The following is a 12,507-nucleotide window of genomic DNA, read 5'->3' as shown; positions in this document are numbered from 1 at the left end:
TTTGCACAACTGGGTGTTGTGTTGTTGATAACTATATTATACTACCTATGTATTGGCAACTGAGGAATTGAAGTGTCATATTCCCTCTGCTCGTGTAGCCTGGGGGACGGTGATATCTCACGCTCTCACCATACACAGGATTATTGCAGATATAAGTTGTCATTAACTCTATCTGATACCTGTTAAAATCGGGTATTATAGGTCTGTGGTCCAATACCTCATTATTATTATTTGATTTATTTGGGTGATCACGAGTGTAAAGGTATTACAAGATACTGCAACATTTTATGATTTGCATCTGCATCACTGGACTAATACGGCTACTCAAATTTATCACAATTTGTTGAAATTTTACATTTTAATGCATATCAATAAATATTAAGTTTTAATTATTATTTGTTTACAAGGGTCCTGACAGGGCTGTGATAAAATATTCTAAGTGACTCCTTGATCTATTGATACAAAGTGCTGTACTTAAATAAACCCAGAACTACTGACCTGTGACACCTGCCTTTTTGGGTTTGTTTGCTTGCTGGCAAGGTTGTTGGAAGGGTCCAGTTTCACTAACTGTATATTGTGCATGTGTGTGCTGGCACATCTGTAAGAGGGGTACACCATATATCTAATTATGCTCTTGCAATAATCATTAATTATTATGGATCGTGATCTTTATAAACTACAGTTAGAGTATATTGTTATTTTCTTATTCTTTTTTGGTATACTTTTATGGGGGTTGTGCATGTATAATAACCCATATTATGTACTGTTGGGTACCAATAAATAAGAGAGCCTTTTTACATCTCTCTTAAAAGCTCTATTAGGAAATTTTTTTGCAGATTGTGTTAAAAATTCCCAAAGTAGCACACCAGGCAGCAGTATTTTGTCTTTTAAAATGCAATTGTTGCCACCTTGATAATGGGTAACTATGACTTTGAAAACTTCGGACTTGTCAAAAGTTTTGATAGAGATCTGGATGCTGAGACCCCTATTAAAGGTGTAGTCCAGTTTAGGAAAAGTTATCCTCTAATCAAAGGAAAGGGGGTAAGTGTCTGATCGTGGGGGGGGTCCCACCACTGCAACCCCCAGGGATCTCTTGCATTTGTGCACGGATCAGGGGTTGACACACAGCCCTTCATGCATCTTTATGCGAGAGCCAGAGATACGCGAGCACACCTCCCACAATAATATACTGGACTACCCCTTTAATTGCTAACACAAATGGGTGGAAGTGATAAATTGAGTGCTGTGTCTGTTAATTTTTGCTCGCCCAGGCTTGGCTGCAATTATTACCCTTTTAGGATAGGGTCACATGTAGCACATCCGCAGCTTATTTGACGCTGCGGCTGTGCTACTGACCGTCCCTAGAGTCTACCTCCTGCAGTGCTTGTGTGTCCTGCTTTGCCTGCTCAAATCAGCAATCTGCTGCTACGAGCTGACACACAGGGATCTGCAAGACCCACGCGCATGTGCAGTGTACTCACAGGCATCACGGCCGTTCTCGGCCTAGCTCAGGGAGCAGGGGGGAACGACTGCAATGTCTGCTCGTAGCGGCGGATTGCTGCTACTAGTGGACAAAGCAGGACACACGAGCACAGCAGGAGGCACACTCTATGGACAGTCAGTACCTCAACCGCAGTGTCAAATACGTTGCGGGGGCGCTATGTGTGACCTTACACTAAAAGTGTTCACCTCTCCTGCTCTCATGACAGGCCTGAGTGGGTTTGGAATGTCATTACCAGAGCAGAGAGTAAGCTCAGGCACTGGAGCAGGCGAAAAATGTAATGTCCCGGTACAGGTACATGGTCCTATACTACCCGTAGGCCCTGTCAGGTTGAGTCCCTCAGTGACCTGGGAGCTCCCTTGCAGGGTCTCCCCCTGTTGTCTCCCTGTCGATTTAATAAATGTGTGTATGTTCCTTTAATGCATAGACAGGATCCCTATGTATAGATAGTCTCAAGGACCGCTGAGTAAGCCTGTCACATGTTATACAGGATATATAATATATAATACGGGATAGTTCACTATTTTACAGCTTTAGCACAATTACTGTATAAAGATGAGTTCAAACTAAAAATCAATAAAGCTTACTTTGTATTAAACCTTTGTACTAAATCAGCTGGGGCCATTTATTTTCTATTGAGATTTATTCATTTTCTGTTGCAGATTTTACGGAGAGTCAGAAGCCAGACTTCGTCAGATATTCTCTGAAGCATCACAACGGTTATTACAACTTTTTTTTTCTTTATTTTCAGGATTATGAATGTATTATTATTATTTTTTATAATGTTTAAAGCACATAGGTAACATTAAGAAAAAATTCCTCTACATATGCAGAGAAGCGCAAGAGAAATCTTGGGGTTCACAATGCCAGTTCATTGGAAATTTGTTTGGAGTTTTGTAGGTCAGTTAAAATGGACGGTAACTACAGGTGGAAGTGTTTATGGTCACAGCATAGAGGCCTCTTTGGGTTTTTCAAAGCACCACTGAAATGGTGGTTTGCAAAAGCTGCAGTTTAGCTCTCTTGACTTTTCCCTCCATAATACGTTACAAAGTATTATTAGCATCCACACTTCAGGAAAGACTTTACAAGATTTTGGAGTGTGCCTGAGGGAATTTTTTGCTCATTCATCCAGAAAAGCATTTGTGAGGTCAAACAGTGATGTTGGATGAGAGGGCCTGGCTTGAAGTCTGTGTTTTAGCTCCTCCTAAAGGCGTTTGAGGGAGTTGACATCAGGGCCACTCAGGGTTTTCCATACAAAACCCACCCAACCATGCCTTGTAAATTTACAATTGTCTAAAATCTCTTGGTATCCTGAAGCATTAAAGGGGTAGTCCAATGGAAAACTTTATTATTATTATTATAATTTTTTTTTTAAAATCAACTGGTGCCAGAAAGTTAAGCAGATTTGTAAATTACTTCTATTAAAAAATCTTAATCCTTCCAGTACTCATTAGCTGATGAATACTGCAGGAGGAAATTCTTATCTTTTTGGAACACAGTGCTATTTGCGGATATCACAAGCACAGTGCTCTCTGCTGACATCTCTGTCCATTTTAAGAACTGTAGGAGTAGAAAAAAATCCCATAGCAAGCATATACTGCTCTGGACAGTTCCTATAATGGACAGAGATGTCAGCAGAGAGCACTGAGCTCTTGATGTCAGCATAGAGCACTGTGTTCCAAAAATAAATGAATTTTCTCTGTAGTATTCAGCAGCTAATAAGTACTGGAAGGGTTAAGATTTTTTAATAGAAGTAATTTACAAATCTGTTTAACTTTCTGGCACCAGTTGATAAAAAAAAATATATATATATATATATATATATATATATATATATATATATATATAATATTTCCACTGGAGTACCCCTTTAAGATTTCCCTTCATCAGATCTAAGGGACCTAAGCCAACCCCTGAAAAATAAGCCCATAGCATTATCTCTCCCCCTAAAACTTTACAGTCTGCGCAATGCGCTTAGGTAGGTAATGTTCTCTTGGTATATGACAAACTCACACATTCATCAGACTGCTAGATAGAGAAGCGTGATTCATTACTCCACAGAACATGTTTCCTCTGCTCCAGAGTCCAGTGTTCACTCCATCAGACACGGACACAAGTCTTCCATGTACAGTAGCTACGTGGTCATGGAAACTCATGTTATGAAGCAGTTTGTGTGCTGATTTTAGTGGCAGATTTGGTTTGGACCTCTATAGTTATTGGTGACTTTCATTCACTATGCACCCCAGCACTTAGTGACCCCACTTTGAATCTACATGGTCTTCCAAGTTGTTGGGGTTCCTAAACACTTCCACTTTGTAATAATGCTACTCACAGGTGATTGTAGAAGATCTAGGAGGGAATATATGTCATAAATTGACTTGTTGCAGCGGAGACTCCTAGAACAGTACCCTGCTGGAATTCAGTCAGCTCTTAGTGACCCGTTCTTTCACACATGTAAGTAAAGGCAATCTGCATCAGTAGGTGCTTCATTTAAAATATCTGTAGCGATAAGAGTGAACCACCAGTCCATGTAGTGTATATACAATGCATTCCAAAGTCTTCAGACCCTTTCGCTTTTTTAACAATTTGTTATGTTGTGGCCCGGTGCTACATAATTAATGTGATAATTATTATGATTCTTTACTCAATACCCCATAATGACAAATGAAAAAGTAAAAACAGAATGATACCAATCTTTTCTAATTGATTGAAAAGGGAAAGCTAAAATATGGCATTGATATCTATAATCAGCCACTTTACTTAGTACTTAGTTGAAGAACCTTTGGCAGCGATTACAGACATATGGATTTATGGGTTTTCTTCATCTGCAGTTGCTCTCAAGCTCTCTCGGGTTAGATGGAGGCTGTTGTTGGAAGCCATTTTAGGCCTCTCCAGAGATGTTTTATTGAGTTCAAGGGCTCTAGGACATTAGAGTTGTCCCTAAGCTACTTCTGTGTTGTCTTGGCTGTGTGCATAGGGTCACTGTCTTGGAACATACATCTTCAGCCCAGTCTCAGGTCCAGAGCACTCTGGATCAGGTTTTTCTTACTAATATCTCTGTACTTTGTTCATTTTAGCTTTTCCGCAACCTGGACCAGTCTCCCTGTTCCAGTTGCTAAAAATACCCCCACAGCATGATGCTGCCACCACCATGCTTCACTGTAGGAATGGTATTGGACAGGTGGTAACCAGTTTCCTCCCTATATGTTGCTTAAAATTAAGACCAGAAAGTTTAATCTTGGTTTTATCGAACCCCAGAATCTTGGTTCTCACAGTATAAGCGTCCTTCAGGTGTCTTTTTTGCAGACACGAGATGGGCTTCTTTCTGGCCATTCTGCCAGAAAGCCTTGATTGGTGGAGTGTTGCAGTGATGGCTAGAAGTTTCTCTGATCTGCACACAGGATCTTTGGTGCTCAGCCAGAGTGACCATCAGGTTCTAGGTCACCTCTCCTCACAAGGTCCTTCTCGCCCAGATTACTTATTTGGGGGGGGGGGGGGGGTTGTGGCGAGCTCAAGGAAGAGTCTGGAAACCACTGTGCTTTTGGGAACTCCAAGTGCAGCAACATTTTTTGTATCCCTCTCCAGATTTGTGCCTCCACGCAATCTTGTCTGTAGTCTTTTCAGGCAGACCTCCCCCCCCCCCCCCCCCCAATTACTTTTTGTTTTTTCCTCGGATATGTATTATTGCCTGTGAGACCTTATATAGACAGGGCTGTGTTATTCCAAATCATGTCCAATCCACTGGTGACTCCAGTCCAAGTGTAGAAACATCTCAAAGATGATCAAGAGAAATGGGAGGAGCCAGAGCAAAGGGTTCTAATACATCTATGTGATACTTGTATATGTCCGTACAACATTTTAGTTTTTCCTTTTTATTTATTTGCAAAAATGATGGCGTACCGTATCCAGAATTATAGAGAAAACCTAAAGTTATCTTTATGTCAGCACAAGGCCGTGACATAAGAAAAACTTTCTGAATGCACTGTATGTACAGTATATGTCAATCTTATCTTCTGTCAGCATAGTGCCAGTCAAGCGCTCAGATAAATAGCACTCTCTATCCCTAGTAACCAATATATCTCACTACTTTTAAAATGGGATTGTCGGACAATGTATCCTTTGTAACATGTCTCATATTTCTCAGGTATTCAGCTCAGAGGCAGACTATGGAGGCAAGGTGGCATGATAGTAGTTTCTCCCGTACCTTTTACTACAGCACTAGTTGGATTTCTGTGAAGGAAAAAAAAAGTAATGTTAAACCTTTTTAATAATAGTTTACAAAAGAATCTCTATTTCCCTGCTAGCAATGCCATAGTTATGTGGATCCATGTTTAAATACTGTTCACGTAAAAAGTATTACATGTTAAAGCCAGCATACTTTTTATATTGCTGCCGATTCCTAATTCCTGGTAATATGTGCATGGACTGTTGTCTTGTATCTGTTTGTAAATCTAATGCTATTTACAGTTCTTATAATTGTTTCCTGTTATAGTTTGCCCTCCATTATATTCATTGATGAACTTGATGCACTTTGCCCAAAAAGAGAAGGGGCCCAGAGTGAAGTGGAGAAAAGGGTCGTAGCCTCATTGCTCACACTAATGGATGGGATTGGCTCGGTAAGACCTTATCCTTCAAACTGGATTGGGGTAGGAATTCAGGCCATAAAATAAAAATGTTGATCCTAATAGGGTACACCTAGGGTTGTCATCTGCAGAATGAGCCACCATCTTGGCTGATATTAATAATTGTAGACTTCTGGCTTCATTGCCAGTAATAAATTGTGTGGTACAGTTATTAATATTTTGAACCCAACCCCCAAAACAATATCTAATTTTTGCCCTGTCTGGTATATTTTCATGAAAAAGCTGCCAACTAGAGATGAGCGAACTTACAGTAAATTCGATTCATCACGAACTTCTCGGCTCGGCAGTTGATGACTTATCCTGCGTAAATTAGTTCAGCCTTCAGGTGCTCCGGTGGGCCGGAAAAGGTGGATACATTCCTAGGAAAGAGTCTCCTAGGAATGTATCCACCTTTTCCAGCCCACCGGAGCACCTGAAAGCTGAACTAATTTATGCAGGAAAAGTCATCAACTGCCGAGCCGAGAAGTTCGTGACGAATCGAATTTACTGTAAGTTAGCTCATCTCTACTGCCAACCATAGGTATACCTGTGATACTGTGTTATTATTTGCTGAGAAAAAAAAAACAAGCAAAGCTGACCAGTATTTTTAAATTAAAGTTTCTTTGCAGTACACCCAGGGGTTAAGTCCTGGCAAAAAAGTGTGGCAACTCACCCAAAATTTCCACTCAAAGGCTGGTACTGCAGGACTCCTGCTAATGGGAACAGTGTTCCTGCTTTGGAAAAAGTGCAGGAACTCCGTTCCCATGCATTCCTGCAGGACTTGAGCCCTGAGTACACCATTGGCATATTTGTACCTTACATTGTCCTCAGTTGTATTTATATTTCATATAATCTGCTTAAATAATATTTTACAACTTTCTTATACCCTTTATCTTGTGTTATACCAATTTATCTTTTGTTTTACCAAACCATATTTAGGAAGACAGTCAGGGCCAGCTGCTGGTTCTAGGTGCAACCAATCGTCCTCATTCACTGGATCCCGCATTACGTCGCCCTGGGCGTTTTGACAAAGAAATCGAAATTGGTGTCCCCAATGCCCAGGGGCGCCTGGACATTCTTCAGCGGATACTTGTAAAAGTCCCACATCAGCTAAAAGAGGAAGAGCTTGCAGATTTAGCCAGTAGTACCCATGGCTATGTGGGGGCAGATTTGGCAGCTCTGTGCAAGGAAGCAGGTGAGCTATGTTATGCATGTTAAAAACCTACTATAAAAGACTATGGCCCATATTTATCAAAGACTGTCTACGGTAGAGCTATTTTCCCACGTTTATTTGGGTGGTGGGTTTGACTAGCGCGCATCTTATTTATCAAGAAGGTGCAGTAGGATGATGAATTTTGCGCAGCTCTGATGTGGTGGGAAAAGCTCTACCACATACACTTTTTCTAGACACTTGTGAGGGAGGGAAGTAGACACTTTCCCGGGTCCTGAATTTGGCAGGTTAGGTGTTTTTACTTTCACAGAGCTGCCGTGACATTTTTACTTGCATTTTAGACGTTACAATCACATTTGATTGCGGTGTCTAAGGGGTTGAAGCCGGGCATCACCGTGATCGGTGATGTCTGGTATTAGAGATGGGTCCTGGTGGCAGATAGCCACCAGAATCATCCAGCTATGACCCGCGGTCAGCTCCTGAGCACATGTCATAGAAGGGGAGTGGGACGCTGTCGTCCACAAGAGGTTAAAGGTTGAACTGTGGAAGGTAGAAGTGATTCTCATGCCTACTGGTAGGTGGTGTAGCTTTGTGCCTAAAAAAGTACCTTTGCGCACAAAATAGCGACTTTTGACAAAAGTCGCAAATGATAAATACGTGACCACTGCATGGTCCAAAATAAAAGTTCTACGTGTAGGCAAAAAGAGTAAAGCTGTCTATATCAAAAGTCTCTAAATATGCTGCTTGCGCCTGAACTGCGCCTAAACATAGAAAAAAATGCTTTAAAAGCAATGATAAATCTCCCCCTATATGCACTCTTGTAAGGGCTATCATTCTCATATATAAATACAGTGTAAACTTATCTAACTTGAGGATGCACCAAGAGCACATGGAGGGGCGTAGTTATCGGGGGTGCAGAGATATCAGTCACACTGGGGCCCCAAAGCACTGCCCCATAAGAGACCAGTATTATAATTGCCACATGGGGACCTATAGCAGATTTTGCATAAGGGCCCAGAAGCTACAAGTTACGCCTCTAAGCACCTGTAATGTCTTTTGCTTGGTAAATGGCATTCTCACTACTACTGTGTAAATTTAATCTAAAATGAAGTATTACATTATGAGTGTCACATTGTTAATGTTCTGGGCATTCATTGTGGATCATATGGCACGTCAGTAAAACTGTACTGTACATTTCGCCTGCAGAGGATTAACCTATGATGGTTCTCTGCTGCTTTAAAGGGATACTCCGTGGATTTTTTTAAACAACTGGTGCCAGAAAGTTAAACAAATTTATAAATTATCTATTTAAAAATCTTAATACTTTCAGTACTTATCAGCTGTTGTACGCTCCACAGGAAGTTGTATAGTTCTTTACTGTCTGACCACAGTGCTCTTTGCTGACACCTCTGTCCATGTCAGGAACTGTCCAGAGCAGGAGCAAATCCCCATAGCAAACCTCTCCTGCTCTGGACAGTTCCTGACACAGAGGTGTCAGCAGATAGCACTGTGGTCAGACTGAAAAGACCTATATAAAGTCCTCTCCTCAGAAGCAGCTGATAAGTACTGGAAGGATTAAGATTTGTAAATCGAAGTGATTTACAAATCTGTTTGTAACTTTCTGGCACAAGTTAATTAGATTTTTTTTTCCCACTGGAGTACCCCTTAAAGCAATTTATTACCATTAATATTGGGAAATTACGGCATTTTTTATTTGCTACATACAATTGGCATATTCCAAATGTAACAATATCTGCTCCTGAACAGACATCACAGTCTCCATTCATTCTTTTTGGGAGTAGCGAAGAGACCCCCGTACAATTGTCCCCTAGCTACAATTTTGACCTTGGGCATCCCCCCGTACAATTGTCCCCTAGCTACAATTTTGACCCTATCTAGCATTCTTTATTCTTTACCTAGATTGTTCTCTAAACACTAAACCAAATAACAGACACTAGCAAGGATATAAAAAGCATAAAGTTCAAAGAAAGGAAAACAGGGGGAGCACTCACGATACCGGGTTTGATGAAGGTGCAGGGAAGCCTTTATTCAGGTGCAGCAGACATAAAATGGCTGGACTCCAGGACACCCCACAACACGGGTAAGCAGCTTTCACGACAAACACAGGGCGCTTCTTCGGACCGTTTCCCTTCCGACACCTGGCCAGGTAAGTACACCTCTTTCATTGTCACATGACGGAAGGGGGCGTTTACAAATACAAGGTAAAAAACACATTGCTGCGGGAGCACACGAAAACAATTTTTTTTAAAAACATACACACTATGCAAGATATTACTAAAAGATGCTCATGTCTAACCTATCATTTAATCCAAGATTTCCCTGGGCGTTAGTCTTTAAAATCCAGCGCTCTTCCTTTTGAAGTAGTGTCGTATTGACATCCGCTCCAGCTGTTGGGAAAACCCGTTCAATTCCGAGAAAACGCATTGCGCCAATATCACTATTGTGATCGTCGCGTATATGCGCAATCAGCCGAGGGGAACCTTTTCCCGTCCTAATTGAGTTAGCGTGTTTTCTGAACCGTATATTGACTGCACGAGTAGTGCAGCCTATATAGAAACGGTTACAGCTGCAACGGATGGCATACACAACATTTTTTGTCCTGCAACAAATAAATACTTTGCATGTAAAATCCACTCCTCCCAACCTAACAAATTTATCTAAACACAGGTAGCTACACCAATTACACCCTCCACATTTGAAATTACCCTTCGGCATATCTTTATTTAACCAGCAATGACTGGGGGAGGTAGTTTTGAGGGAGCTACTGACTAAACAGTTTTTTAGGTTTCTACACTTTTTAAAAGGGATGAGGGGTGGATTTTTTGTAGTTTCTTTGAGATCCGGTTCATTTTGTAACAGGTTCCAGTTGTTATAGATGGCTTTTTTAATTTTCTGGACTATTGGGCTATATTTAAAGGCAAATGTTAAATGAGTCTGTTGTACTTTCTCATCATATGGCTTTTTTCTTTTCCTTTTTAAGAGGGTCTCTCTTTCCATTTTTCTGAATGTATTCAATGCCAAGTCCAACACATTTTTGGGGTATCCTCTAGAACGCAGCCTAGCATGCAACTCTCCAGCTTGCATCTCAAAGTCCTTCACCCAGGAATTTATCCTTTTGAGTCTCAAAAACTGCCCGTAAGGGACAGCCCTTTTCACATGATCCGGTGATAACTTCCAAAATGTAGTAGAGAGTTGCATGCTGTCGGCTTTAGATACCCCTTAGTGGTACTAGTGCCTTCTGAAATACTGACATTAACCTCAAGAAATTCTAAGTCAGGGTCCCCTATCTTCCAAGTAAACTTTAAGTTCATGTCGTTTTCATCATTTAGGGCGGACACGAAGTCCACAAAGGTGTACTCCGTTCCCGCCCACACGATGAAAACGTCATCCACAAAGCGGTGGTACTGAACAATGTGTCCAATAAATCGATTAACATTAGTAAGGATGTAGCGTTTTTCCAAACTGGCCACGTACAGGTCTGCTAAAGTGCAAGCCACCGGGGTCCCCATTGCGACCCTGCTGGTCTGCGTACACCAATGGGTGCCAAACTTAAATGAATTGCAGGACAAAATAAATTGGAGTGCATCGCAAATAAAATTGATATACTCGAAACTCTTGTCTGAGCACTCTAGGAAACCCCTAATCACCTCAATACTTTTTTGTTGAGGTATACTGGTATAAAGACTTTCAATGTCAATTGACACCAGTATACAGCTGTCAGGGATCAGGAGCCCCTCTAGAGACCTCAGAAAATCATTAGTATCTTTTACTAGGGCCGAGATTTCATTTAGCAGCGGGTGAAGCAACCAGTCTATGTACTGAGACACAGACTCCGTTAGAGTCCCCACCCCAGAGACAATAGGTCTCCCGGGTGGGGACTCCAACGTCTTGTGGACTTTTGAGAGGAAATACCAGACTGCTTCTCTTGGCATGTCTGGTAGAAGTCTTTCGGACGTTTTTTTTGGAAAGGACCCCTTTTTCACAATACGTCCTTAACAGGAACTGCAATTTACTTCTTTGGGACTGCAAGGGATTACCAGACAGTTTAGTATAATGCAGGGGGTTATCGAGTTGTCGTAAAGCCTCTTTAATATAATAATCTTTATTCATTAAAACAACATTCCCCCCTTTATCTGATTTTTTAATAATCACATTGTCCGCTTTTTTAAGATGTTTTAGGGCCTGCCTTTCTTCTTTGGTGATGTTATCTGGGTCTTTTGGGTGACATAAGGCCTTGATCTCCTCCAGCACTCTTTTCTGAAAGAGATCAAGACCGCTACCTGGAGGGACCTGGGAACAAAAAGTGGACTTTTTCCCTCCCGAAAATTCGGGTACCTCAAGAGTCCGCAGATCTCCCCCCTCTTCATCAGGTATTAAATCCATTAATGCAAACAAGCAGTCTAGTTCGGACTGTGGGGCGTCCCGAGGGACGCTAAACCCCAGTGTGCCTATACTGACAGGTATATCGCCTTCATTACGTTGTTTAACATTATCTTTATTGCAAAATAATTTTTTAAGGCTAATTTTCCGAACAGCCCGAAAAAAGTCAATTTCAAATGTCACTTGGTCAAACTCCTCTACCAAACAGAAGTTCAGGCCTTTAGATAACAGAGAGTTGGTTGCTTCAACAATCCTGTAGTCCGACAGATTAATGATTTTTAAGTCCTGTCCCTTATTTTCCTCTGTATGTCCATCTAGATTTTCCATGTTACTTCCTTCCGCTTCAAGGATATGTTTGTATACGTTTCACTACATTTGCTGTATATGGCAGCATATCTTTACTGATTTACCCAAGCTAAGCACATTCATTTCAGTGAACCCAACATAGTCTGTTAGTGACTAAGGTGTATTCATAAGCCTCACTATATCTCCTTAATAACCAACAACAGCGGAGAAGTCAGTGATGAGGCTGCTGAGTAGCGATTAAAGGGGTACTCCTGTGGAAAACATTTTTTTTAAAATATTTTTTTTAAATCAGTTGGTGCCAGAAAGTTAAACAGATTTGAAAATTCATATCCAAGTAGAAGAAAGATGCACTCACCCCGTGTTTGTAGAAAAGACTTATTTTATTTTGCAGTGCGGAACAAAGCAAGACCCCGGCAGCTTGTGTAGGCATAAGGTGCAGGACGCTGCAGACGTCTAAGGTGTGACACCCGTTTCACCCGCGCATGCGGGCTTCGAAGTCTGACGAA

The 12,507-nt window shown here is 41.2% G+C and overlaps 1 protein-coding gene across 5 annotated transcripts in view; it reads left to right on the top strand.

Moving 5' to 3' along the window:
* Positions 1 to 12,507, top strand: part of AFG2A (AFG2 AAA ATPase homolog A) — a 436,735-nt gene that overhangs the window by 59,765 nt on the left and 364,463 nt on the right. For all 5 annotated transcript variants that reach the window (XM_056563833.1, XM_056563838.1, XM_056563848.1 and 2 more), the window contains 3 exons: positions 2,164 to 2,220; positions 5,994 to 6,117; positions 7,063 to 7,318. In XM_056563833.1, the coding sequence (XP_056419808.1) occupies positions 2,164 to 2,220; positions 5,994 to 6,117; positions 7,063 to 7,318 (437 nt within the window). The remainder of the gene's footprint in view (positions 1 to 2,163; positions 2,221 to 5,993; positions 6,118 to 7,062; positions 7,319 to 12,507) is intronic.

Source organism: Hyla sarda, chromosome 1 (assembly GCF_029499605.1).
Source record: "Hyla sarda isolate aHylSar1 chromosome 1, aHylSar1.hap1, whole genome shotgun sequence".
Classification (NCBI taxonomy): domain Eukaryota; kingdom Metazoa; phylum Chordata; class Amphibia; order Anura; family Hylidae; genus Hyla; species Hyla sarda.
Note: the sequence above shows the minus strand (reverse complement) of the source record. Positions and strands in the feature narration are given on the sequence as shown.